Raw genomic sequence first — 27,479 nt, forward strand, 5'->3', positions numbered from 1 at the left:
CAGTTATGAGTAACATCTCCTAGAAATATTTTCTCACAGAACAATTCTGTGGAACTGAAACTTTCATTTTATGATAATGATGTTTTGGTTTTTGTCATTGTTTGAACCATGGATTCTGTGGTGACGTGTTCGCCTGAGTTGGCCAATGCCATCCCCGTGGCACAGTGTATGAAAGGGAATTGGTTCTCAGCTCCAGGTACAAATCTGAATTTTATTAAAACATCTTTTTTAATTGCAGTTCTAGGACCCATCTATAGATATAGTCAGTGTTGTACTCAAGCAGTTCTGCCACGCCCTGATTTTTGCCGAGCAGCACAGTGGGGATGTGGATGCCCAGTGCTGGTTCAGAGCAGTGTTTTGAGGCTGGTGGTGTGACTGGGGTGTCTGGAGCCCCTCCTTGCTGTTCACTTGCCCCCCAACTGATGTTCTGACAGGGCAGGGTTTTATGCTGGGCTCAGAAGCCACTGTAGGACAAATTGTGTGTGATAAGGGTACGTAGCAATGGTGCCAAGTGTCTCATGCTTAAAAAAGAGAGAAAAAGCCACTGCTAAAAGACACTAAGGGAACAAGTACAAGTGAGTTAATAAAAACACAGGAGAGGAGCATAATGGGGAAAGCATAAAGCATAGGGCAGTTTGCTGCCTAATGTAATGAYGTAATGGAGCAAGAACCATTTTTTTCTCTTCTTTTTTTTTTCTCCTGTTTCTGTAGGAGCCCAATGGTGCTGTCTGGCTGACTTGTGATAGGTTTAAGCCTCCAAAAGTAACTATTTTTAAGTAAAACAAATGCAAAACTTTGGCTGTGTGCTTAAAACTCAACAGAAAATGAACAAACAAAAAAGAACAAAAATGAAGAAAGTCTTTTGTGTGCAATTTCCAGAACAATTTTAAAATACTCTTGTTCCATGCCTAAATAAATGGTTGTTTCAGCCAAAGAGAAATCTTCCCTCATGATTTATTACACTAATCTGGATATAAGGCCTCTGAGCAGGATTGTCAGTTTATTAGAACAGCTTTCTTTCTCCTTTCAGATTTAATCCACATGTTGTTGTATCAACAGAGCCCTTGTCTCTGTTCAGTTATGAGTTATCCTTTTTCAGAAATAATTTTAAAAAGTGAAAACACATGTTTTTTAAYGGCCTTATTACAAAGAAACATAGGATGACATAGGGAGAGGTGACCATCAAATGGTGACTCTGAYTTGTAACTTCAAAGTGGTGCTGCTTATAAAAGAGTGAAAAATGGCCCTTTCACCTCTCCCTGGGGCAGTGACTGTGGAAGGCCTGCCACGGACAGGAGGCAGCATTATCTGTAGCCCGGATTTCCGAGGTTTTTTTCCCCAGCTTGTGCAGTGATGCTAAACATGCTCTTTTTAGTTAATTCTAATTTCCTTCCTTTTTTTCAAGGGGAACTTATCTAGAGGTGTATGTAATTCACATTTCCTTCCTTCCTGCCTTCCTCCCCCGCAGAGAAGTTCTTTCTTGGACTCCTCCTGTTTTCTAAGTGGAGWGGAATTACTCTCAGGAAACTCATGAGTTTGGTATTATTCCTATGCTTGGTTTTGTGGGAAAACATTTATTTTGAATATAAATGCTTACTTGATACCTGCATGAGGGTATCATCAAGTGACATCATGAGGTTATTRTCAAGTGATGTAGTGAGCTGGTGCAGCTCACTGCGTCACTTGATGCTAGCCTTTACTTGGCCTTATTACCCCACTAACTCCTGCAGCATRAGGAATTAGTGCTGGAGCACTCAGCACCTCCTCAACTGGCAGCTTGGAGAGTTAAATGTGGCCAAAGGCAGAGCAGTTGCATTGATGTTTTTGGTGCCAGCCTGGTTTTTTCTAGCTTATGCCAGACTCCTGGCAATCATCACAGTCCCCTYTGATTCTCTTTCAATATCAGCACAGCAGATCCTACTTCAAGTGTCAATATGATCACTTGCAGCAGTGTGATTTTAAAAGAAGTTGCTAATGTGTCTTCAAGCAGAAGACATTTAAAATATGTGGCATGAGCCTATTCTGTTTCTCAAAGGTATAGAGAAGAGTGAGAAAAGATCCACCTTAAAGACTTAAATAATGATAGAAAAAAGAAGRTTGTGTCCTTGCTGCCAGAAGCAGATGCGGGGATAGCCCAGCACRGATATTGGAGCTCTGGGAAAGGAGAGGTCTTGCTTAATCAGACAGATCCCTTGGTCCATATTGAATCACAGAATTTCAGACTAATTTAGATTGGAAGGGACCTTAGAGCTCATCCTGTCCCACTCCCTGACATGGGCAGATGCACCTTCCACTAGACCAGGTTGTTCCTGGCCTTGGACACTTCCAGGGATCCAGGGRCAGCTACAGCTTCTCTGGGCAACCTGTGCCAGGGCCTGCCCACCCTCACAGGTGAGAATTTCTTCCTAATTTCTAATTTAATTCTGCCCTCTGGCAGTGGGTAGCTATTCCCCCTTGTCCTGTCACTACCTGCCTATATAAAAAGTCCCTCTCCCTCCTTTATACAAGCTCTCTTTAGGCACAGGAAGGGGCTCTTAAGGTCTTCTCCAAGTGAATGTCCTCAGCTCTCCCAGCCTTGCTCCAGATCAGAGGGGCTCCAGCCCTCAGAGCATCTCTGTAGCCACCTCTGGACTTGCTCCAGCAGATCCATGTCTTTTCAGTGCTGAGGCCCCCAAGGTTGGGCACAGCACTGCAGGTGGGRTCTCATGAGGGCAGAGCAGAGGGGGAAAAAAAAAAGACAGAATCCTCAACAGTGTGTGCAGGCCCTGGGAGCTGGCAGCACCTTTTAGTAGAAGTCAGGCTGGCCAGGCCAGACAGGCAGTGTGGGCAGAGCTGAGCAGGCAGTGCTGGCAGAGCCAGGCAGTGGGCAGAGCTGTGCCAAAGCACAACTGTTCCTGTGTGAGGCAGCTGAGAGAGGATCAAAGCCCATGGATGTAAACTGTGCAAGTGTTCCTTGCACGGGAAGGAAAACCTCCTTTGAGCATGGCTGTGGAATGCAGAGCTGGGGGGTTGGGTTTGTTTTCRTGCACACTGGCTTTATGTCACTGCTGCCTTTTTCCCACAAGCTGAGCATACCTTTCTAGTGTAAGATAAAACATGGATCTYGGGCGGACTGGACTTTCCAAACTCTCTCAGAGTTTCCTGTCTCCAAGTCTGCCTTCTACCAGTCTCAATCCCTTGGTCCTAATGGGTACTCAGATTAGGTTTGTTTCCTTTGCAGGGTATCACTGTTCCTGATGGCAGCTGGCCATTTTACTTCTCAAAACAGCTTAGAATGGAATGATTTCCAGARCAGTGGTAAATGAACAGGGGATTTGGCTTGCAAGAAAACTTTCTTTATARGTGGATTTTGCAGGGCATTGTACTATGCTGCACTTTCTAAAATACCTTTGGGCAACCTCATCCCACTTTGAAGTTGGCCATTCTTTGAGCAGCTGATTGGATTGGAAAACTCCAGAGATCCCTCCCAAACTCACTGACTCTGATTCTCTCCTTGTGGAGTTCTGGCAGAGATGATTCTTTTGGCTTCATTTCCATCTCCCTTCATGCTCAACAGCTTTCATCATGTTCCCATCATAAGCAGTTCCTTAAACTGAAGTGATGTGTAAACATCAGGAACAGTTTCTACACTATAACATGACTTTCTTTCCCTCATAGTTTTGATGTTTTATGCTGCCATATTCAGATTATATGAAAAAATCAATTTTCCTTTATTACTATGTATTAAGAGCTAACATTTTTTTGTCCTCAGACAGAAATGATTTACCATGGGGCTACACAAAGAATAATTCTCTAAAAGTTAATTGATCTTGTTTTCGAATCAGCTTTGGTCCTGTGCACTCTTTGTTGGGAAGCCACAGAAGAAGGAAAGATAAAGAGAAAAGAGCCTTGTTATTTGGGATTTATAAGATGATATTGTTACTGCCTTTTTAGTGAATGTTGCATTTTTGAGTTAAAAACTGGAGTGAGGGAAAGATACTGTTTTTATGSATATTGGTAACTATTATCCAAACACTTTAGCTCATACTTAACTTTATGCTGTATAGCATTTTGCTTAAAAATTAAACAGTTATTTAAGTTGCTTTGGCTAGTAATGGACCTAATAAAGTGCTACTGCTTCAGGAACTGCATACTGGGTAAGGGAATGCTGACAGCTTGCTGGCTCGCTTGGATTTACAATTTTATTCTGAGGGCAGAACAGGATGGTGGGGCAATTAAATGGAGTTCCATATACCAAAAGTATAATTTATCACATGTGTCCTCAAAACTGAAGCTGCCTGATCTCGGAGTTGCTGCCTGCTGTGTGTTCAGACCTTAACCTCTGTGTTTGGATTGCCAATGTGGTGCCAATTAGTGGGACTGGGATGTGGACACTGAGGAATATAACTCACTTCACATGGCCTGCCAAACAACTAGCAGATGTTGAGCTAATGGGTCTTGGCTACTACCAGCCTGACTTGGATTTCAACCCAGAGGTGAAAGAATTTATTTCTCTCTCATTACCAATTCCCTTGTCCCAAGCATCAGGAATTCCTTCAGCTTACTCTGGGAGATGATGTAAAACATTTCCCCTTGCCTTCAAACTGGTTCTCAGGGTGACTTGTATATCACTTTATTTTGATGTCAATTTGCCACTTTGGTACATGTATCTACAGGATAAGCTTGATGATCTGTGGGAAATGAGGGTGTAAGCTCAAACATACAGCTGGAATCCTGAACAGGAGAGCTCTGTTGAGTGTGGGGCTGCACTGTCCCTGCAGCCATGGCTCAGAGCTGTGATGGAAAGCCTATCTTAGGATTATAGTTCCTCCTTTTAGTATCAGAGGCTGTAGAAGGTGGTGGGTCTAGCTTGCTGGGATCTTGCCTTTCTCTGTTCTTGTGACTGGATATTGTATCCTAAAACCCTGAAAATGTGTAACTGCAGGCTCAAAGTTTTCCTTGTGTTGCTGAGTCAGTGCTGGAGAACGGCCTGGCAGATGCTGTGGCTTCTCTGGTGTGATTTAGAGGAGCAGGCAGTGGTTCTTATTCAAGTCACTGGGTCTGTTCAACCGGGAGGAGACTGAGGGGAGACTCATTGCAGTTAAAACTTCCTGGTGAGGGGRAGAGAAGGAGCAGGCACTGATCTCTGCTCTGTGAGCGGGGATAGGACCCAAGGGAATGGCTGGAGCCTCCCCAGTGCCAGGGGAGTGTTAGGTTGGATATTGGGAAAAGGTTCTTCTGTCCCCAGAGGGTGCTGGCACTGCCCAGGCTCCCCAGGGAATGGTCCCGGCCCCGAGGCTGCCAGAGCTCCAGGAGGGGGATTGTTGGGAGCTGGGCTGGGTGATCCCTGTGGGTCCCTTCCAGCTCAGGAGATTCTGTGAAAGTACAAGTTGAGAAGGGGATCTTTCTCCTTATAACCTCAGCAGGAGGAGGCAGGGCAGAGACAGRGCAATGGAGGGCTCAGCTGAAGGAACAGTAGCACTGAAATACTAATTGATACCTAAATCCTATTTCATGCCTCTCTACCGTCAGCTGACATTTTAATCAGTGTGTGCAATATTAGGGCTGATGCATCTTGTTGTCTCTCCYGTAACTTTGTCTTTCCTTTTGTGAGGATTTAGCCTTTGACCTAAAAATACCGTCTGTACCATTCTGTCCAGCATTCAGGTCTTCAACAATTTCTTTACCTTGCTCATTTCCCACTGCAGTTAAASGCAGCCTTATTCCCCTAACAGGGGTTTAAAAAACAAAATCGTACTTAATGAGAAGTTTTCAGTTACAATTTCCTTACTGACATGCTGGTTTGAGGTGTCAAATATGATCAGCATCAACATCAACAGGAAGAGCTGGGTGAGGATTAAATAACAGTCATAGTTATTTTTCAGTGAGCAATGAAAATAAACTGCCTGCAAGGTCCTGTCATTTCTTGCCTTTCTTTGAGATTCTAAAGAAAATATTTGATTCAGTGCTGTATTTCATTCTGAAATTCCAAAGAGAGCAATTATTTTTAATTCCTTGGTGTAAGCAGAACTGGATCTGTCCTATGGATTCATTTTTCTGGATGTTTATGTATTTATTAAGGACAACAAAATAGAAGCGATGCAAACAATTATTCTGTGCTTATGTGATGAATAATAGTTAAATGCTAATTACCTTTCTTAAAGCATAATTAACTTTCATATTTTCTGTTGAACACACAGAGAAAACTCAGCATGATAAACCCAGAAATAAGCTAAAATACTTCTTTTTTGGTATAGGAAAAGTACAGAATAATGAGTATGGTGCTTTAGAATAGGAAACACAATGAGAGAAAACTGGCACCCCAGTMCAAGAATGACATCCTTGGGAAACATCTGGCAAAGGAATCTAGAGAGGGGAAGATAATTTTTACTTTCTTCTGGGAATTGTGCAGAACTTGGTACAGAAATGTACTGCCAGTGAACACAAGTGCACTCAGAGATCCTGCAGAAGTAACCCAAGCCAAAAACTTCAGTGAAGTGAAATCCCTTGAATTGCAAAGGAAAAATATATCAGAATGAGGTAGCAGGTTAAAAAGAAACTGAAAGGAGCTGTGACAAGGGCAAAACCRTTGTAGGGATCTGAGGCTGATTTAAAGGCTCTGTGTTGCAGAGGAAATGCCTCAACTCTATCAAATGCTGTGAGAGAAGTTCTGATATGAAGCAGCAGGGAAGGAAGGCTGGAGAAGCAAGGGCATCCTTCCAAAAGCTGAAGTCATGACCAAGTGAGGAAGATAGAAAAGAATAAACATTTTCAAAGGCTTTCAGAAAGTGTAAAAAGTAACAGTCCTTTTCCAAATACRTTGGGAATAAGAAGCTTGTCCAAAAGCTTGAAAAAAAAACATGAAGACCAGGGTGTGACAAATCAGGAGGTGGAGCAGAAAGAAACATTTGAGTTTCTGAGGCATCTACATTGTGCTTGGATTCCTTACCAGAACCCATCTCAAACCCAGCTATTAATTTAAGAATTTAAGAACACAGTAATATCTGCCGCAGGGACCATGATGTCAGAGCCTAGGATGGAGTCGGGAGAGGAACTGTTGAATAATTAACACTTGTAAGCAACCTTTCAATTAAAACCTCCTCAYTCCTATTAGAAAACAGACAGGGCTGATATGATGCCCACTTGCAAGAGAGCTCACGGAGCTTGAGGAGCAGAAGATAGAAATCTGGCTTTGTGTTGTGCAGCGTTGTCAAAAGAATAATATAGATTAGAATTAGTTGGTACTTGATTTTAAATGGGTGTGGAGGAGTCAGCGTGTCTTTTGTAAAAGGAAGTTGCACTTGAGGAATCTTCAAGGAAAAACATCTGGATTCGGGTGTTSCAGTGTGTGTGGTATCCTCAGAATTTCTGACAGCTTCTGACATGATCCTTTGTCACAGCATTGTAGAGCAGCTGACATTCCTGAGGATAAGAGTAATAAGAATAAATCAGTGACTGGTTAAAAGGTGAGAAAAGGTGTAGMAGTGATGGTTGTTATACCCCAGAGTGGTTAGCATGAGAGTGACAGGAGTCTTAAGAGACCTGAGGGAGGCAATGGACGGAGAAATAAAGTCGGAGGGAATTTGAAGCTTTGGCATAGTCAAATCTAAAGCTGCAAAAATAACTACCTGTGACTGGAAAACAAACCCTAAGATTAAACTTTGTGTCAGTAAATGTGGAGTGACATGTGAGAAAGCTAAGGCTAAAGGAGATACTGCCTCAGCCAGGTACACATTCTGGGACAGTTTGCAAATGCAGAACATCTGAGCTGGAACAAAGGAGTGGGACAAAAGATAAGCAGTTGTTCCCCATTTCTCCTTAATTCCCTAACCAAAAGTATGGGCATCAAATGCAAGTTCAGGAAAAAGAAAAGGAAACACTGCTTTGTCTGCTGAGTACAGCGTGGCAGCTGATGCAACAAGTCTCTGGTGCCTAGAGGTTGCAGGGAAGKGGTTGGTTCAATTCTTGGAAGAAAGATCAATAAAGTCTATGTTACACCAGTACAGAAGACCTGGCATRTGGAAATCAAACTACAGGCTGCTTTAGAGTCAGGGGATGTGTTGGGGACACAGCTTGCACTTCTCTCCACTTCTCTCTCTCCTCTCTGGAGGAAGACAATACTTATACTATACTATACCTATACTTCTCTCCCATAGGCCACTGTCTGAGCCATGGCACAGGCCAGTTGAAGGTGTGATCTGACTTGGGAAGGCTCCTCTTCAAAGCCTTATTCTCCTGAGTTGTATTTTACTGTTTCTGTGCTTGCCTGTTTCAAGCCACTCTCTTCTCTCTCAGATGCTCCTTTAAAAAAAAAATTATGAAAACACACTTTTTGGTCTTTTTTTTTTTTCATGTAGTACATTGAGTTGTCATGTGTAACTTCAGTTTATTGTGTTTGTCTGCAGACTGCTTGGACAGCAAATAGAGCTGCTGCTTAAGCATTTCCATATGTGTTCAGCCATATTGTTCAACTATATTCTTCACCTAATGTAACTTGTAAAAATAAACATCTTTAAAGTGTTATTTTTATGTATTGGTGAAGAGTTAATAGAACTAGAAAATGTTCCAGACTAGTGTCTGTCCCCACTGTGGATKTTAAGGAGGCCATGTCATGTCCTGCTCATTTTAAGCAACCTACAGCTTCATGTGTAGGAATTTGAAGGCCAATTAGTTGATCGCTCCAGGAGACTTTAATGAACACAATCCTCCAGACATTTGAACACAGCACAAGACTTGAACGTTCACAAGTTTTCCATTTATGAGAGAGTTGTTTGTTAAAATTGGAGAGAACAATCCAGCCGCTGCCAAGTACATGCTCGACTTACACAGCCCTGCTGGCCTCAGACAGAATGTGTTGTCAATTTTGGTTTATTTAGGGCAAATTTGCAAAGCTGRTGTGTTGATATGACACGAGGGGCTGTGTGATAAGTCCCATCTGTGCAAGCTCCATTTCCTATAGGCTGCCTTGCACAGATGGCCTCCTCAAGGATGGTTTTAATTACACAATTGAAGCTGAGAAAGCTAGGTTTGAGGAGATGTGCTCTGTGTTGATTTAGTCACTTGTAAACTCGACATAGATAAAAGTGTTGGTGAAGGGGTGTGTGGCAGGAAGAAGTCACCTCTCTCTCCTGACTCAGCCCGTATTCCCCCACCCTTTCCCTTGGACCGGGTTAAAATCTGCCTCATCTTTTGATTCTGTCTGGGGAATTGAACCATTTTGTCACTGCAGGAAGAAGTTACTGGGAGTCCTGACATTGAGGATATTCACTCCTTGTCTTCTGTGTGAAGACATGCTTATATGGGAATGCAAATTGTGGTAGGTCTCGTTTTGTCTGCTCTCTAGTTMCCAGCTTTTCCATCACTGGTAGAAGTGAATGAAACAGGACCAGTGGGGTGAAGGTAGAGGAGCCCAGTAATGAGGAAAAGTCTGTGGCCTTTATGTACAAGAAGAAATCAATTCTGGAATCCTGCAGAGGGCCTGAAGAACCTTGAGATGCTCCAGGAGTCTGTTGATCATTCCTGCCTAAAGTTGGCCAACATCTYCTTGGTGTGTCTATGCAAAGTATCAAAAGCAGGATGGAGACAAGGCTTTTTTTGTTGCTCTCTACAACTCCCTGACAGGAGCATGTGGGTCAGTCTCTTCTCCCCAGTAATAAGTGACAGGACAAGAGGAAATGGCCTCAAGTTGTGCTTGGGGAGATTTAGTTGATATTAGGAAAATGTTTGTCATGGAAAGGGTTGTCAAGCTTTGTACCACATCTTCTCCCACCTCACTGATTCAACAGTTTGTAATGTTGAGATGTGGGGATGCGCCAGAAGGATCTCATGGGGGTTTGCTAGTGCRTGATCACCTTGTGACAGTGTGTTAGGAGCACATGGAACTTTGTTTAGGGTTAACTCAGAGGTGAAACCAGAAGATGGCTATCAAAATGAGAAAGAACTTGGTTGAGAATTCAAGTCAGTTTTGCAGATTATTATTTTTAGCACTTCTTTTGAGGGAAGCTGCCCAGAATGTCAACTAGAAACAGGGATGTTCAGGAGTAAGGGAATCTGGGTGACTTGGAAGATTTCTCTAGGGATATATTATGGAAACACAGTTTGTTAGTGATGGGGTGAGAACGCTGGCTATGTGGGTGTGCCAGAGTCTGCAGAAGATGTGCTGGTGCAGGCCCTACTTTGTGTGATGGAGGGAGAGAGTTGGGTAACSCTTGATCTGCCATCCCTTGGCTGAGGTCAGCCTTCAGCTGGAAAGTGAGAACCTGTTTGTCAATAAAAAAGAGAGYAGGGTGGCAGAAGGAGCAAGGATTTAGTTTTCCTTCTCTGGTATGTGTTCAGGCTTCATGATGATGATAAGAATGCAGCAGTGTTCTGTGGTAGCTGCTGGGGACAGGAATGACCTTCAAATGTCATCCCATGATCAGGATCTAATCCTGCATTTTGGCATGCACTGCACAAGTGGATGAAGGAAATCTGTTCGGTAGTACCTTGTGACAGCAATAGCTGTGGCTGCGCAAGGAATTTAGGGTCCACAAGGAAATTTAAGTTTTTCTTAAATTTCTTTTGTTCTTCCAGCTGTTCTTCGCTGAGTAGTTGCAAATGAAGGTTTTTCTGGGGCTCTCAACTTGGCCTGATTTTCTGAGATTTAAATGAGAATGGCAAAGTCACATCTGGTTAWGGAAAACATAGGTGTTTTAGAAATGGAGGAAATGCTCATGAATATATTTTCTGAAGCAATTCAGTCTGCAGTTTCCACCTCGGAAATATCTGCTGAGATAAAGTTTTGTAAAATTATGAGCAATTTCAAATCACACAGGCATTACAGTCCTGCTGTTGGCTTTCTGTAAGCCTAATTTATAATGATTTTTGCCTTTTCTAGAATGGAAAATAGCTTGGAATCAACTAGTGTGCTTAGCCAATGTTCACATGTTTCAGTAGTGGCCTTTTGCTACTGTGTTGCRTATGTGGTGTTTTGTTGGAGTTTTATCTCTTTGGATCCTGTTTTAAATGCCACCTCTCCCCTTGGTGTTCCAGTCCAGGAGAACTGCAGTGTTTATGGGTCTCTGAGTGATGCCCTGAGTTCTGCATCTCTTWCCATTGTCTGGAGTGAGAGCAGGCATTGTTTTTGGAATAAGGGAGTGAGAAGTCCCTAGGAGGGAGTGAAGGGTGACATCTGATGTGCTCTGTGCCCTATAGGGCTGGTCAGCCCAGCCCAGGATCTGTACAGCCAGTGGTGAGAAGAGTCTAGGGCATGAGTTTAAAAGGGCATGAGTTTTAYCCAAAAATAAAGGATCTCCTTCCTRAAGGGAAGTGTGTGTCCCTTGACAACAGGACAAACTGTGGGAYGTGTCTTAAATGAGGTAGAGGAGGAAACAAGGTGCTATGCCCTGCTGAAAAAGTACCTGCCTAAAATCAGGTCAATGTATTCAAATGTTGCTATTTTGTAAACAATGGGAAATTGTTTCAGAACAAAGTACTTGAGAGTGCTTTCTCCATTTCCTGTCTCTTCTGGTATTGGTTCCCATTCCCTGTGTTGTTGTTAGAGCACTTGTCAAGGAGCTGCTGAGGTTTAACCATGGGCAAGCCAAGTTCTGCCATAWGTGAAAAGAGATTTGCCAGAACCCTCCAGGCAGAGTGGGGTGCAAAGCAAATATGTTTCATTTTTCCTTCCATTTCCCATCTGTGCTCACACCAAATCCCATGAGGGTGTGGTTGGATAACCSTGGCCAGCAGGAGATAGGCAGGATCCTGGTGATTACTGCCCTGAGGGTGGGGTGGGAATTGTGGAACACAACAGGAGGCTATACAGAGGTGGTTACAGTCCGTTCCAGCTGACAAATCATGCATTATCTCTGAGCCAGCATTTTGCTGAAATGGTTCAGTAGATGCATGTCCTGGATCTGTTTCAGTGAGCCCAGGGTGGGTTTTGACATCCTTCTGTGCTCACCAGTGCATGTGTCAGTGTGACTTTCAAGAGCTGGACATGTCTGTGTTCTGGAAATTATGGCTGAAGTTCTCTGTGTGAGTGAATTGAGATCTGAAAGGAGATTTCTTGGGAGTTTTAGACCCATTCTTGCCAAAATAATGGAACGGGGAGGTGTACTCCTGAAGCTTCATTTATTCCTACTGGTTCTCTTAGTGGCAAGAAGGAGCTGGCAGGTACCCAAGTGCCATTGAGCCATCTGTAAATGGAAACTCCATTTCATTCTCTGGAAGATGGAGATCTTCTGCTTCCTGTTAGCTCATCCAGATTCTTCATGTTACCAGGAAATATTTAGGTCATTTATAAGCATTCATAAAATGCAGTCTTGGATGATGGAGCATCCATTAATGTTAAAAAAAAATATAAAGGAATATGAGGAATAAAAAAAAGAGTTGTACAGAGGTTCTCTTTCACTGATCTGTGACTGACAGAAGTATTGCTTGTCTTCCTAAGTGTTCCCCAGTACATCCTGCCTTCTGGAACTATAACAGTGCAGCAACACCAAAGCTGCTAAATCACTCCATTACTTTATTTAAAGATTGAGATATGGAGTAAATGTAGGATAGAAATAAAAGTACATTTTTCAAATATCCACTTATMTTGGACAGAGCAAAAGGAATAGAAAACATCATTAATGCAGGATATCAGGTATGTTTGAGCTTGATCTAATAGTGCCCCCAAACCATGTGTTTCTTTCAAGTATTTCTTAACTTCAAGCTTTAAAAATAAATTTTGCAGATTGATGTGAGGTGCTTTGCTGGGTCCATAAGGAGCATACAGGAATCAGTGCAGCATGGAAATTGTATAAAGGGTTGCTTTGACTTTCCTTCTTTGCTTGGTGACAGTTGCACAGTCAGTACTGGCTAATACAGTCCAGATAAAATGGAGACCAGAATCCTTTCTTACTTARCATTGTGTTGGTGAAGATTAAGCCCTCTCTTGGAATTAGGCCTGTCTGTAATTTCTGGAAATGTTCCTGCCYGACTGCTCAGTGTGGCTGGGCGCAGGATGTGGATGTTCCAAACACTGCCAACCTGCCAAATTCCCTAAAGAGTCCTTGACCAAAGAGCTGTGGGAGGTTAAAAGGCTATGGCTCCCTGAAGTCCTTTCCAGGCACATGCTCTSATTGTTCTTATTACTGGAAAGGATTTAAATGACAATTTATGCTGGTGGCAGACTCAAAGCTCTTCTATTCCAYTGATGTTTATTAACTGGTCAAGAAACAGCAGCATCAAATGTAGAGGRAGTTTCTCCAAGGCTGAGGACTTATTTTCCATCAATTTGGGCAACAGGTTAAAATAATGAAAAAAGGTATGGAGGGCTTCAGCAGATTTATTTAACTGAAGCCTTACTCTTTTGTGTCTTTGAGCAGATAASCTAGAGAAGTTTATTGATAGATGCTACAATTAATGCCTGATGATTCTACTGCCTTAATGATAACAGGATTATCTCATTGTCTCAGTAACTCTTGCTGAAATTCTTGGAAAGGAAAGCAAGATCTGAACTTTCTGACAGCCTCTACCAGAACTCAGCATTCATCTCTCCCAGTCCTTCAGAGGTACCAATAAATGTGGTGAGCCATGTGCTTCACRAAGCTTTCCAGAACCATCCATGTTCAAATTCTGCATAATCACAGAAATAGATTAATCTGGTGTGCTTGTGTCTGTTCTTTTTCTGGAAATGTAAGAACAAAAGAAATTGCTGGAGTTTTTCATCTGATGTACCAGCCAAAAAAGAAAATAAAGGAAACTTCCCCAGGGCCTCATATTCATGAAATCTGATTGTTCAGCATTCCTGAAATATCTGCTGATCAAAACTTTGTTCCTCTGAAAAATGGTTCAAATTTATAAGYCTGTCCATTCTCAACATTCAATTCTGTATTTTGTTTCTTTGTTCTCAGCTGCTTTTCAGCTCTTGGGACAATTCAGTGGGATGGGGCTGGGTTTGATGTTGAGGCTCCCATCTGCTGTATAGAGTTGGTTATTASAGAAATAAGGAGCAGAAGATGGGTGGGATTGTGACCAATCCCTCCTCATACAAGAGTTGTGGAGCCTCAAAATAACAGTGGAAATAACAGCTCTAGATCCTTTATAAAGAGATACCTTTTCATRCACCATGGATGAGTGATGAAAAGCTGTGGTGTGGGGTGATACAGATGCTAAAGCTCCTGTGAATTCAAGAAACAACGGAACAAATTGATGTAATAAAACACCCCAAACACTTTGACAAACACAATCTCCATGTCTAGCAGAYTTCTAGAGGCTGGGAGAGTGTCAGGAAAGTATCTCTTCACATGTGCTCTGTTTTAATACTATTCCCTTGGCATCTGCTATTGTCCAACTTTGGAGGCAGGACATGGCTCAATGATCCTTCAATCTGGAAGGATCATGGGAAGGCAGGAAATGTTGTGCTATGCCTTAAAGCATCTTTGAGGCTCTTCTCTGCAGTAACCCAGCCAAGAGCTAACAGAAAAGATTGGTACCTTTGGGGAGCACAAAAAAAAAAAAAAAAAAGAGTTGGTAAAATAAAGACATGACCAAATACAGATCAAAGAGAGTCTTAATCATTATCTCTAGGCAAGAAGATGGGCTCCCTACCCAAGGTGTTAAATATTAAGTGAAATTTTGTTATGAGTTTATGCGAACCCTTGGTCTGAAGGAGGGTGCCTCATTCTATACAGTGCCAGTGTAAACCTGTCCTGGAATACTGGCAGAAACTTTGAATATCAAGATGAGGTTTGTATGCTTGACACTGGTTTGACATGACAGCTCTGTGCCATTCCTCTGCCCTGATGGCCAACTTCACTGGCTCCCTCATTTTCTGGGCTGCTTCACTGACGTGTCAATAAATTTCACCATGGAGGAACACTTCCTTCATGCAGGAGGGGAATGGTTTTTAATGGGACAGTGTGTGTTTACAAAGGGCTCATCCCTGGACTGAACACTTTAACTCTCTGATGCCTGTTTGTTTGGAAGTTGTGGCCAACCCCCATTAATCAACCAGTGTAAGGGAAGATCTGGCTTTTGGTTTCTCCCATAGCTGCGTCTGCAATGGCTGCTCTGATTTGAGCRTGCAGGTGGTGGTTCACAGAGGCCTGATGGGATTCTGATCGGTGCYGAAATGGATTCTGTGCTTGTTACAGTGGTGGGAACCCTCCACAAGAAGAAGTTGCTGGCACTTCTGCTGTGTGCTCCAGTGAACTGGCGTGAACTGGAAAGGATGAGACAAATACAGAAAAGCAGTTTGGCCAGCCAGCCATTTTCTGTGTTTCCATGGCTGCCATCTGTCCTTGGAAGAGTCACTTCTTCCACATATGTGTCTGTAAATATTATGGTCCTCTGCCTTTTTTTTTCTTTTAATCAACTTCAGACCTCTTGTTTTCCCCAAAAGCCTTATTCTGTGTCTCAGTTTTCCCCTCCTCAGTATCCCTGGTGAATTCTGCCTTGCAAAATCTGTGGACATAAATTGACCCATCATTAATACGAAAATAAAATAACAATGAAGAGATGCTCCCAGATCCCTTTCAGTCTTTGGTGTGGTCTGTCTTAAGACCATACCCATGCTAGTGAGGGACTTGGGGCTTGTATGGCACAGTACTTGATGGCAACACCACAAATCCAGTGGTGAGGTCATGGTCTTCACAGAAACTGGATCTGGAAACTGTCTTGCTAACACATTTAATCCATTTCCTTGCCATTGTCTGATTCTTTCCTGCAGTACATTTGTTGGTGGTGTGCCCAGTCTCTCATAAAATACCCACGCAAAAGCACTTCCACTGTTTCCCTGAGGACTAGTTCCTTATATTGGTTCTCACTCTTTCAGATTTTTTTCCCAGATTCTCAGCCTACCTTTTGCTCTTGCTTTGCTTCCTTGCTGCCATGTCTGCCTGCCGGTGTGTGTGGTCTTGGTATTGCCTGTAAAGTCCAGCTTTGTACCCTTCAGGTGGGATCTCCCACTGTTGTGATTGTGCTCCGGTTCTGCCTCCACCTGTCTGCTGATCCTGTAACAGTCTGAGCTTCATCCTGAGGGGCAGCTCTGCTCCCTGCTCTCTGTGAGCAGGGACAGGACTCAGGGAATGGCTGGAGCTGTGCCAGGACAGGGTTAGAATGGATATTAGGAAAAAGCTCTTCCCCCAGAGAGTGCTGGGAAATGCTCAGGCTCTCCAGAGAATGGTCCCGGCCCCGAGGCTGCCAGAGCTCCAGGAGCGTTTGGACAGCGCTGCCAGGGATGGACAGGGTGGGGCTGTTGGGGTGTCTGGGCAGGGCCAGGAGCTGGACTCTGATCCTGGTGCGTCCTTTCCTAGCATATTCTGTGATAGTGTTGGCTCAAGCATGCTCTGCAGCAGTRTGTTCCTGGTGAGATGCCAAGGTTTCAGGAGATGCATTATCATATAGGACAGTGAAATCCACACAGCGAACAGGTGGAACAGGTTTTCACAGAGCCTGTGTCACTCTGTTCTGTGAACCCCCTGGAGCCATCACCATGGCATGGTCTTGGTTATCCAGTTATTTCAGAATATTTCTCTGCAGTGCCTTTMGTTTACTTTTTTTCCTCAGACTTCCTTTATTTTTCATTGGTAAGCTTGAGGTTATRCAGGGTTATATTTCTGTGGCCTTCTGCCAAATAATTTGAATAAGGCTCATCTGCTCAATTTTTTAATGTATTTTTCAGTTCTTTAGAGTTTTCTAAGAAAGATGGAGCYAGCAACAGCATCTTTCCAAAGGAATCTTAGTAAATATTAACTCAATAAATATTACAAGATTTTGAATGATAGTGTTTTCCCTGAATTTTGCAGGTTTTCAAAAAAAAACCAACAAAATGAGTCCTTTCAGTTAGTTGGGTAAGGTTTTTTTCAGGTACATGTCTGTGGCTCACTGATGACTTTAAAAAAAGAAAAATCCTACATTTATTGAAGCCAATTGCAACCATAAAGAATTAAGTCATCAATACTGTTTTCATCAGCATCCAATTTCTAATGCAAATCTGTAGCTGATACCAAGAGAAAAATATAGAAGTAAGTGTCATGCCACAAACTCTGTATGAAAAGTATTTCAGGATTAAAAAAGCTTTGACTTCAGGATTAAAAAAGCTTTGACACTGACCCCTGTGTTGCACTGACATCTGAAAGCAGAGTACTGGGAGAGATGGAGGAGGTTAATGTGTGACTCTGTTTTTTTTGTATGTCATCCTCAGAGTGTTTCAGTCCACAGGTGTGGACAGAAGCAGCCAGCAAATRTTTGCTAGTACAAAATGTCCTATCTTTGTTTTTAGCATATATGTTAAAGTAATTCAGCTTTCAGTAAGAGAACTGGTGGTGTCTGAGCCTTGAGCTGCCTCCAGAATATTTCTTCCACTTTGCTGACAAGGTTAAATAGTGAAATAATTTTCCCCCTTCAGTTTATTTTTACTGGTCTATTTTATTTCTGCCTTATATGATAATATTTCTGCAGAAGTGATAATGTTTGGCTGAGGTTATCAGCATAAGCTCTGGCAGGTGGGAACTGAAATTAAATTTGTTACTCTGTCTACACAGCTAAAATTTTGCTTCTGYGAAAAGTCTTGAAAGAATCAGAGGGAAGTAAAATATTTCAGTCCATGTATTCACTGGAAAAGTGTGTGATGAAGGATGCTCATCTGCAAGGGAATACATGTGGTGGGGAGTGGGTGAGGTTAAGCCCCTTCTCTCTCCTGGGAATCCCCTTGCGATGGTAGAGAGGAAAAATGCCTCTGGCTGGTTCTTCCCAGGCTTGTGCTCAGATGGGAGCTGATGTGTGTGCCCAGTGAAATACAGGCTTTGGGAAAGGAACACAAAGCCTGTGCCATGAGATTTTGAAGTGCCCACTTTTGAAAAGAGTGATGCAACAATCCTTAAGATGTCTGTGCCAGACTTGCAAAAGCTCCCAGCAGCCAGGCAGTGCCATTGTTCCCCACGGGAGTGCTGGCATTGAGGGCTTTGAGGGAATCTGGCTSTGGCCGTGTCCTCGCTACCCTGCACCCTCAATGTGCTACATGAAAGAAGTGGAGAACATCCTTCCCATTTTGCAGATGGGAAATACACTTGAAGTTCTTTGTCCAAGTTAATGAACTGAGCCAGGTGCAGAAATAATCACAGATTTCAATGACAAAATCAGTAATACATCAGTGCAGTGATGGCTGGGATTCTGAGGACAGTCAGATTAACTGCACTGCTGCACTGCTGCCATTGGCTCTGAGTGCTGCTGAGGCTGGAAGTGGAGCAGGTTTAGGTGACCTAAGCTCCTGCTTTTCTTTAGTGATCCTCGTTTGCAGGAGGTGGAGCTGTGAAGGACATTGCCTGTCGTGCTCACAAGCACTGGTGTTGTCCATGGGATCTCCAGTACTGATGACAGCTTTCAGGAAGAGGGAACTGTCCTGTCATTCAAAGCCACATGAACTTCATTACTCCACAAGCAGTAGGGATTACATTGTAAAGGGCCAGTCAGCAGGGTTCCTGACTTTGTTCTGCTTGGCTGTAAGTGCAGGGAGGGACTGCACAGGTTGGAAGTTCTCCAGTCAAGGTGCTCATGAAAATGAATGTTCTTTTTTGGCTGCCCTTTGGCTCCAGGAGTTGCTGTGTCACCACCACTGCAGCTGATATCCAAACCAGAAAGGGTTTTTTTGCCTCTCACGTACTTTCTTGCTTAAAACACTCATACAAAGTACTGTTAATTCCTACAGGAAGAAGTTGTTTTGAAATTTGGTAAAGACCATTGATCCATTTTTAAAACCCCTTACTTGATTGCAAAGTAATGCTGTTTACTGCTCACCCAGAATCATGTCCGACCCATGGAGAATGCTTTTAATTTATTACTTATTTGTTCTGTCAAACAAGTGGAAGTGAGAYATGTACWGCAGTACCATTCTAAGCTGGAGCTTAGGTACCTATTCCAAGAGTCACATGAAAATTKTGTGAGTTRKTRAGAATAARTGGTATCACAGAACCRCAGGCTGGTTTGGGTTGGAAGGGACCTTAACGATCATCTTATTCCAACCCCCTGCCATAGACAGGGACAYTTTGTRCTMGGTATGATTTAGAGTTAACTTTTGGGGAAKTTGATCAGCTTTCATTCACATTATAGTTTCTCTAATCCTCCTAAGCAGAGGTTTGTAAGCATTTTTCTAGAGGTCTCTGTTTTTACTCACTGTGCACAATGATAATCTAATATTGGGATTTTGGAAAGATACTGCATGTGAGATGTTTCTGAAGTCTGGAAGTCATTTTTAAGAATGATCCTGGGGCAGAGTCCTTGCAGAAATAAAASGCAGTCACATGCAGTATTCCTAGAGGCTGGAAAAATGTGTTGCTGCAGTTTTTAGTAACCGTCTGTGAGTGAGATCCAGAAAAGTCCATTTTTGGCTGAGACATTCGTATTAACGGAAGGGTTTTCAAAGAATGCTGTGGGAAGTCATTTCAGGATACATAAAAATTGTAGCCTGGGAGGGGGCTACAGGAATGTGGTTTTAGCAGGGGCAAAAATCCTGGCTCWTCAGAGCTCCTGCAGAAGGGAACATGATGTTCTCTTTAGAAGAAGGGCRCTTAAAGCACAGCTGCTCCCCAGCACTGCAGAGCTCAGAGCATGCTGTGCAGCTGCAAATAGATGTGATGGGGGTGTTGCTCAGTTTTGGTTGGGTTTTTTTCTTAATTAAAGCTGTGGTCTAAACTTGTTCACATAAGTGTTTGGACAGTCTTGCAGKTCTGGTCAGTGTACACAGGCAGCATAAAAACCCCACAGGATCTGCAGACTAGCTGAACACCTTTGCTTCTGCAGCCTCCTTTTCTTTGGAAGAAGGGGGTTTAGGCTAAAAACTCCTCCTCCTCTTGCCCTGGATATGGATTATGGAGGATGGGCATTGGCACAGGCAGCGCTGGTGATAATTAGCCAGGACTGAGRTCTGTTTCTGGCAGAAGGTGGGGATAAACTTCTGCCCATTTCCATGCATGGCACAAAAGCTGCTGTTCCTGACAGCATTCTGCTCCCTTGGAGTTATTCCTCCTCCCTTCCATGAAGCATCCCTCCCAATTCAGGATACTCTGTGACTATATATGATTCTAGTAATTAATGAAACAGGATTCATTAATTAGGATGTTCTCTTGGAAGCATGTTTTCTACTGGTTTGAAGATGCTGGTTTTCTTTTTTTGGTTTGATTTTGTTTTGTTTGAGGTGTGGTTTTTTTTGTTTGTTTGGTTTTGGTTTTGTTTTAATTTTATTTCTAATTACTTTTTTTCTTATGCTAGCCATTTAATAACTTGACCTTGAGTAGGTTCTTAATCATGCTTCATTTAGTGAAGTATTCTGCCTCTATTTTGTTGGAAAAATTAGATAAGAATTAGACAGAATGGCTCTTTGGGTCTTTAGAAATCTTGCATATTCACTTTTCTTTGGTGAATTTTGGCCCAATACCTCTGTGATCCCAGCTCTGTGGAGCTGATTTGCACTTTCACTGCTATAACTGAATCTAATCAAGGGCCGCTTGCACTATCATCTGATAAACCACCATGGTAACATTTGTCACAAATCATGAGAAGCCTTTGGCCGGCAGGATCATTGCATTAACCTTTGCTCTGAAGTGCGCTAGAAATTAATTTAAAACACCATTGCTGGTAAAGCATACAGGGTGATAAAATTACTCCAGACTGCCAACTAAGTCTTCTGAATTGCTTTTGAAAACTGTTGTAGCCCTCGTACCTTCTTCTCTAGTACTCTAAAAATACACATGTGGTAAAAAAATAAAGTGACATCACAGGAAATCAAAAGTCATGTAAACTGCTAGGTTTATGTCTCTTTTTGTAGAACATTATCATCATAGGATTCTCATAGAATCCTTAAGGTTGGAAAAGACTTCCAAGATCATTGAGTCCATCCATTCCCCTAGCACTACCCAGGACACCACTAACCCATGACCCCAACTACCACACCCACATGTGTTCTGAGCACTTTCAGGGACGGTGACTCCACCACCTCCCTGGGCAGCCTCTGCCAATGCCTGACCACCCTCTCCATGAATCTTCCCTAATATCCAACCTGTTTCTCCCCTGAGACAACTTGAGGCCATTTTCTCTCACCCTATCGCTTGTTCCGTGGAGCAGAGCCTGACCCCCCTTTCCGGCTGCCCCCTCTGTCAGGGAGTTGTGCACAGCCACAAGGTCCCCCCTGAGCCTCCTTTACTCCAGGCTGATCCCCCACAGCTCCCTCCACCGCTCCCCATCAGACTTGTGCTCCAAACCTTCACCAGTGAAACTCTTTCTTGAGCTGTCTGTCAACAGCAGTGTAAAGATTTTGAGATTAGATTTAGGTTGAAAATTGAGTTGATTCTGCCTTAATGCATGAGAGGAAGATTAGATGGGCTTGTAAGAGCCTTCCAGCTCTGCTCTTCTCTGATTCTCTAATAAAGTTTTCRTGGCACTCATTATTGTCATGAGAAGGGCAACTGCCTGAGAATGTGCTGCCATAGCAGCATTGCCAAGCAAATGAATGACATATTGTATACTCAGTACAAGCTTATTGCCAAGAATTTTCCAACTTTCCCCAGCATTAAAATAAAACTAAAGAAGAAGAGCAAGAAATTATACATTTGGTCAAACTTGTATTCATCAGAAATCAAAAGTGTAAAGGATGTGGAAACAAGGTTATTGTCCACCCAGCCATCTGGAGGAGAATATCAAAGGTCCCTGGAGAGGCTGTGTTGTGCAATAGCCAAATGACTTACCTTCAGGAGCTGGGGATAGGAAACATGTGGAGGATGAAGGCGAGATGTAAACAGTAAAGCATGAAAGAAATACTAAAGCTGGCCTGGGTGCAGTCTTAATGTTCTGAGATCAGGCAGTGAGGATTGTGTTTCCTCAAACAGGAAACTGGAGGGATGTTTCTCCATTGTCTATCTTTCCATTATCAGCTATTTGTCAGGCTGGGCTGCTAATGAGGGGACATTTGTCCTATGGCTGTAGTGTTGTTATTCCTGGGACAGTCAGTCAGAACCACAAACTCAACTCTTCTATCTGGTCCCATAGGACCACATCTGAATCACTGTTTTGGTCTGGTGAAGCCTGAATGAAGCAACCAGTCCTTCAGCCCCAGTTAAAGGAAATCTTTATCCASCATTTGTTCTGATCAGAGCTAGATGTATCATGAGGAGGACAACAAAGACAGCAATAATAGATGCCCAAATGATGAAGTTGTGCCTGGCATGTGTGCTATGCAGAGAAACAGGAGCTTCTGACTGATTTTTTTTTTTCAAAGGTCTCTTAATTATAATAGCTTGGATAGAATTGTATAGAGACTCATAAGGGCAGAAGCAGAATTTTTTGTCTTTGTCTATTTTGCTCCCAAACGATCTTCATTCATMAAGAAGAGTGTTCTTGTTGCTGTGCACAAGTTCTGGGGGTTCCTATGCAGTGTTGATAAGGGATGCACCCTCAGCTCAGCAGTGCAGTGTGTGTGTTGTATCATCATTGGTACATGTTGGCTCTGTTGTGGTGTGCTCAGCAGGAATCTTGTGTTCCTACTCCTACCCAGAGAGCCTCTCTCCCCTTCTACCCCCTTAAATCTGCAGTATGTTGCAGTAGGGCTGCATACCCTTTGCTTCCTCATGCAGACAGAGTTGGCTTAGRGCTGGGGAGCAGGAGGTATCTGATRCCCACTGGTCCTTGCTGGAGCCCATGGGTGGAAGAGGGCATGTTCTGAGGTGAGGATGTTCTGAGCAGGATGAACAGGGAGGAGTGGGGAGATTGTAGCACTACCCGCAGTGTACCCTCTGCTCTGGGATGGAGCCCCCAGAGACAGACCTCTTTTGCCTACTTAGTGAGATAYGCTGTGGAGTGATTGTTTATGATCAATGCTGGTTTTCATCATCTAAACCTCAGTGCCCTGCCCAGCAGKGTTTTGTGGTATTCTAACAGGATTGGGTGTTTAAAGGGACTAGTTCCTTTATGGACTAGTTCCACCATGTTCCTGGCAGGCAGCTSAGGGTCTGGATTCCTCCTCCCGGACTAGTGAAGGATCAACAGGGTCCTTCAGGGACTTGCACACCTCCTCACCCAGCCACTGCAGCTGTGAATACTGATCCTCCCCAGGTTTGAGGCTGGGGGCTCCCCCTCCYTCTGTGAGGGGTGTTCTGTACCTGGGCTCCAGCTGTCTCCCACAACAGTGGAGCCTGTCTGGTTCTTTTGCTCGCTCTGTTGAAAGATGTGCAAAATTGTGGTTGATTTGAAGATCTAAAGCTTCTGCTGTGGTGCTGAAAGTGTGTTGGAAAATGTGAATATTTAACTTTGTTTAAAACTGCTTCTGCCCTGAAAATGTGAACCATTTCTCTTTGAATCTTTGAAGAGAACTGTTTGCTTTTGAAGACAGTAAAGACTGAGACTTCCTAGCAGTGGTGGCATCTTTCTCATCATCTTGGGCACAATCCCACTGGCCCTTCCAAGTGGGCTGTAACRTTCTTGCCTATCAGAGTAATGAGTAGACTCCCACTCATGGGGCAGGCCCACTCAGCTGTGGGTCTCCCCACTTCTTGCTCATACTTTCTCATGGGCAGTAGGTCACTGAACCATTATTAATGCCTTTGACAACAGGGATGTTCTTGTACACAGAGATGTCACTTCAGGGTGGTGTCTTTTGAGTATTTGTATGAAAAGCCATTAGAGAAGTAATTATAAAAACTACAAAAAAATCAAAATCAGCTTAGAAGAGACAGAAAAATTTGTTCCAACCCAGTTACAGCAGATTTCAATAACCTTGAAGACACAATAAAACCCCCAGTGCATTACATGGCAAACACTGTCTGCTGCTGTCCATTTGTTTATAATTTGACACTGGAAAATRTCTATTTGCAAAAAGGTGAAATGAGTTCTAACCCATTTTGCTTTTAAAGATGATATGAACATAAAAGAAAAATATTCTTTCYTCCTGTTGACTTGTTTTGCTAACATACATCCTGCCTCAAAAGTGATTTCTCCTTTCTCCTTCTGAGGAAAAATTCCATTGCTGAAGTACTTAAATCCAATGCTGCCATGATTGCTGTTGTCATGATGTTATACCCTGGGGTTTTTCCGGAGTCCTTTAACACCATGCTGGTGATGGCTTTGTTCATCCTTTTGTGTGAGCCTTYGGAATGATGACAGATTACCCTCAGTGCCTTCAGGTCTCAGTGAGACCTACATTTGTATAATGAGGAGAAAACTCCTTAGTAGAGACTTCAGARAAAATGAAGGATGAGCATCTGGAGACCCAGAGAGATGATTTCTCAAAGAGGACTCCTTGGAGGATGCTTCCTGGTGAGGAATACAGCTCCTGCTGCTTCACTGTTGAGGAATATCCAAAACCACCTGGGTGAGCCTAAAACCCACAGGGCTTACAGGAGTGCCTCATGGGGAAATAAAATCAGAAATGTATAATGCTTACATAATAATACACTGTATTCTGCTTCAAATAAAAGGTACAAATAAATCAAAGGTACACGTCATCTTTATAGCACTCTCTTACCAGAATTAACCCCTTTTCCTACTCTCCAACACTGTGCCTCTGTTGCGCACAGAGCAGTCAGGCTACATGAGGCTGTGCAGTCTGAGTTGCTTTGGCCAGCCTGTATCAATAATATGTATTTTATAAGAAGCACGGAGTTCTGTGAAAGAAGAAACTCATCCTTTGAAGCCAGGTACAGATAGCTGTGAGCTGGGGTCACACTGAGAGAGTATTTTTGTGATGTGCAAGTGTTTATTTTCTGTCACTCAGGAAAAGAGTTGAGTTGCACTTTAAGTAGCCAGTGTGCCCAAAATGGCTTTAACACYAAACTGAACAGTCACAGCTGAGAATAGGCCACACAAAAAGGAATTGTGGACTGCTAACTCCTCCCTAATACTATGGAAATAACATTTATATATATATACACATAAATATATATAAAAATCTTACCAGCTTTGCAGTTGACCAGTGAAGTTTTAGTACACTATGAGGGATGACCTTCACAGCATTTCCTCTCTGTCTTTAAACCTGCAATTTTCCTCTTTGTCTTGTCTGGATTGAGTTTGAGCATCTTCCATTACCTGGAGCTCAGCTCAAACTGGAGGTGAGCTGCTGGGTGTTAATAATCAGTGAGTTGCTAATACCACATCCTGCCCATCCAGTGACCCCACATGGGAAATACGGAGAATCAGACACAAAGATCATAAAATAATGACATGATTTAGGCAGAAAGAGCCTTCTGCAGATCACCTTTGCCTTGTCTTCTCAAAGCTGGACCAACTTCAGTGGCACCAGGTTCCTCGGGGCCTTGTTCCTCCTTGGATCTGTAAGGATGGAGATGACACAGTTTCTCCAGGAACCCATTTCAGTGTTTGACTGTTCCTGGGAATTTTATTTTCCCTAACTGTCTTGGTTTGAAAGACAGGTGTTTTGCCAATAAAGGCAGGGACCCCCCTTGGAGTGGTGGAAATGAGCCCCCTTCCCTCCAAATTATTATAGCTTTGAAAAATCACWGGCTTCCAGGCAAGAATATGGGAAAAAGGGAATAACAGTTTTTASTAATATGTATAACAAAGTGAAATAAGTAATAACAACAATAGCAACAACCAGCCCAATCCCAAACCCAGTGACAGCCTCACACAGAGATACACCCAGATCGCCCACGTGGCCAAGGATGGGCACAAACCATCAGAGATGGATGGAAAAAAAGTTCCTCTGCAAACTCACAGCGGAAACGCCGATCTCGGTGCTCCTTTAACCACCGCAGCACAAATCTCAGGGGTCCCAGGCAAGGCACAGGGCAGAAGATCACAGTGCAGCAAACAGGAACCAACRAGCKGAGATGCTGGGCTCTGCAGAAAAGAGCAATCGAGCTCTCCTCCACAGGTAGCAAGCCAACCTCCCTCTCTGAGCCAAGCAGGGCAGGATATATAGTTACCCTGCCATACCCACACACATCCTCCCAGTACTTAGCAAGATCGTTTGGGTGAGGTGTAGGTCCTATGGTCTTTACTAATTGCCAAGCCATCAAAAGGATGACCTGGCAATCAGTGTATCCCACCAACAAAATGGGAAAGAAAAATTCCCCAAGAAAGGAAACAAAAGGAGAACCCTTAACCCACAACACTAACAAGCAGAATTTCCCTATTTGAAACTTTGGTCTGTTGCTTTTCATCTTTGCACAAGCTTCACCCTGAGTGCACTGTAAGAAGAGAAGCAGTTGAGATTTTCAAACCAAAATATTAAAAACTGGAGAAAGCAGCCCTGACCCTCCTCTATTCAGCCTTGGATCCTCCTGCCTGATGGTGCCAGGGTGTGCAGTGATGCCAGCAAAGTTTTGTTTGCATCCACCAGCAGCAGGAGATTTTTGAGCAAAACCTTTCTAATTACCTTTTCTTCGGGTCTGCAGGTCACCAACAACATGGAAGGAAATGGGRACTGGAGGCCAATTCCAGGATGGGTGATGACAGGGTAACTGCAGCCCTGGGAACTTCATTGTGTTTGTGTAACTAAATTTCTGTGTTACATCAGCAAACCTTGTCCTGAAAGCCAAGAGCAGGAATTTCYCTACACCTGTGGGTTTGATCTGCTCTAGAGTGAGGAAGAGGATGTGTCTGCTTCAGCCTCCACTTRTGCTGTCTCCACAGCAGGGTGTCCCCCAGTGTGAGACAGTGTCCGTGCTTGTGCTGCTCCCGACAGAGCAGTTTGGGGTTAGTGCTGCTGAAGGGGCTCAGTTCAGGGGATCTGTATTTGAAACAAGAAAAGCAGAGAAGCAGAGATGATTGCATTTGTATTTCAAAATCTCTTCTGAGATTAACAGCCCTCACCTGCCACATCTCCAGCATTTTATCTCACATACCTGATATGCAGGAGGCAAATACAAATAATTTTTGGGACTCTTCCATTAAAGGTTTTAAGTCAGTGGTGTTTCTTACATGGAAATTCTTTTTATGCAGCTAGATAAAAATTTCTCAAAGTTTTCCCTGAAGCTACTTGAAGTTTTTCTCCAAAGTGGGGAATTAGTTCTGTTAGTAGAGGAGTCAYTTCAATTTAATGTGTGAGCTGATGGGAGAGGGGTAGAAAATGACCAGTTCTCTGTTAGAAGTCTTCTGTGTCCTGTAATCAGGCATTAAACACTCTGAACAGTCTTGTTTTATCAGGTAGTTGCTGTTGGTTCTGGCAAAATGCAGCTGATGAAWTGCACAGCTTGGCTCCCCGTGCAAAGGGAGCCCTTCCAAGGAAGTGGGGACTCCTCACCATGAGAAACTAATTAGTACCAGATTGCAAGAACTCGTAAAATCATTTGGAGTTGGTTGGAGAAGTAAGAAATAAAATAAAAATCTAAAATGGATTGCAGATGTGTGTTGTAGATTTTAAACTGGGAATCCTGAAACTACTTGCCTAAGCTGAACCACATTAAGGGCTTGAGAAACACCAGGTCCATGGGAATCCTGTGCTGTTGGCATGGTGCCCACAAGCCTCTGTTTTGCAGGCTAGACACCACATTTTCAGCTAGAGACTGTTTGGGTTCCAAGCAGATTTT

At 43.2% G+C, this 27,479-nt stretch overlaps 1 protein-coding gene across 1 annotated transcript in view; it reads left to right on the forward strand.

Annotated features, from left to right (window-relative positions):
• Nucleotides 1–27,252, forward strand: part of LOC130581592 (translation initiation factor IF-2-like) — a 37,938-nt gene extending 10,686 nt beyond the window's left edge. The window contains exons 4-5 of the mRNA XM_057379782.1: nt 26,346–26,407; nt 27,097–27,252. Of these exons, the coding sequence (XP_057235765.1) occupies nt 26,346–26,407; nt 27,097–27,100 (66 nt within the window). The 3' untranslated portion in view covers nt 27,101–27,252. The remainder of the gene's footprint in view (nt 1–26,345; nt 26,408–27,096) is intronic.
• The last annotated feature ends 227 nt before the right edge of the window (nt 27,253–27,479 follow it).

The sequence above is a fragment of the Malurus melanocephalus genome, unplaced genomic scaffold, assembly GCF_030028575.1.
Source record: "Malurus melanocephalus ecotype Western Australia unplaced genomic scaffold, MMel_1.1 scaffold_424, whole genome shotgun sequence".
NCBI lineage: Eukaryota > Metazoa > Chordata > Aves > Passeriformes > Maluridae > Malurus > Malurus melanocephalus.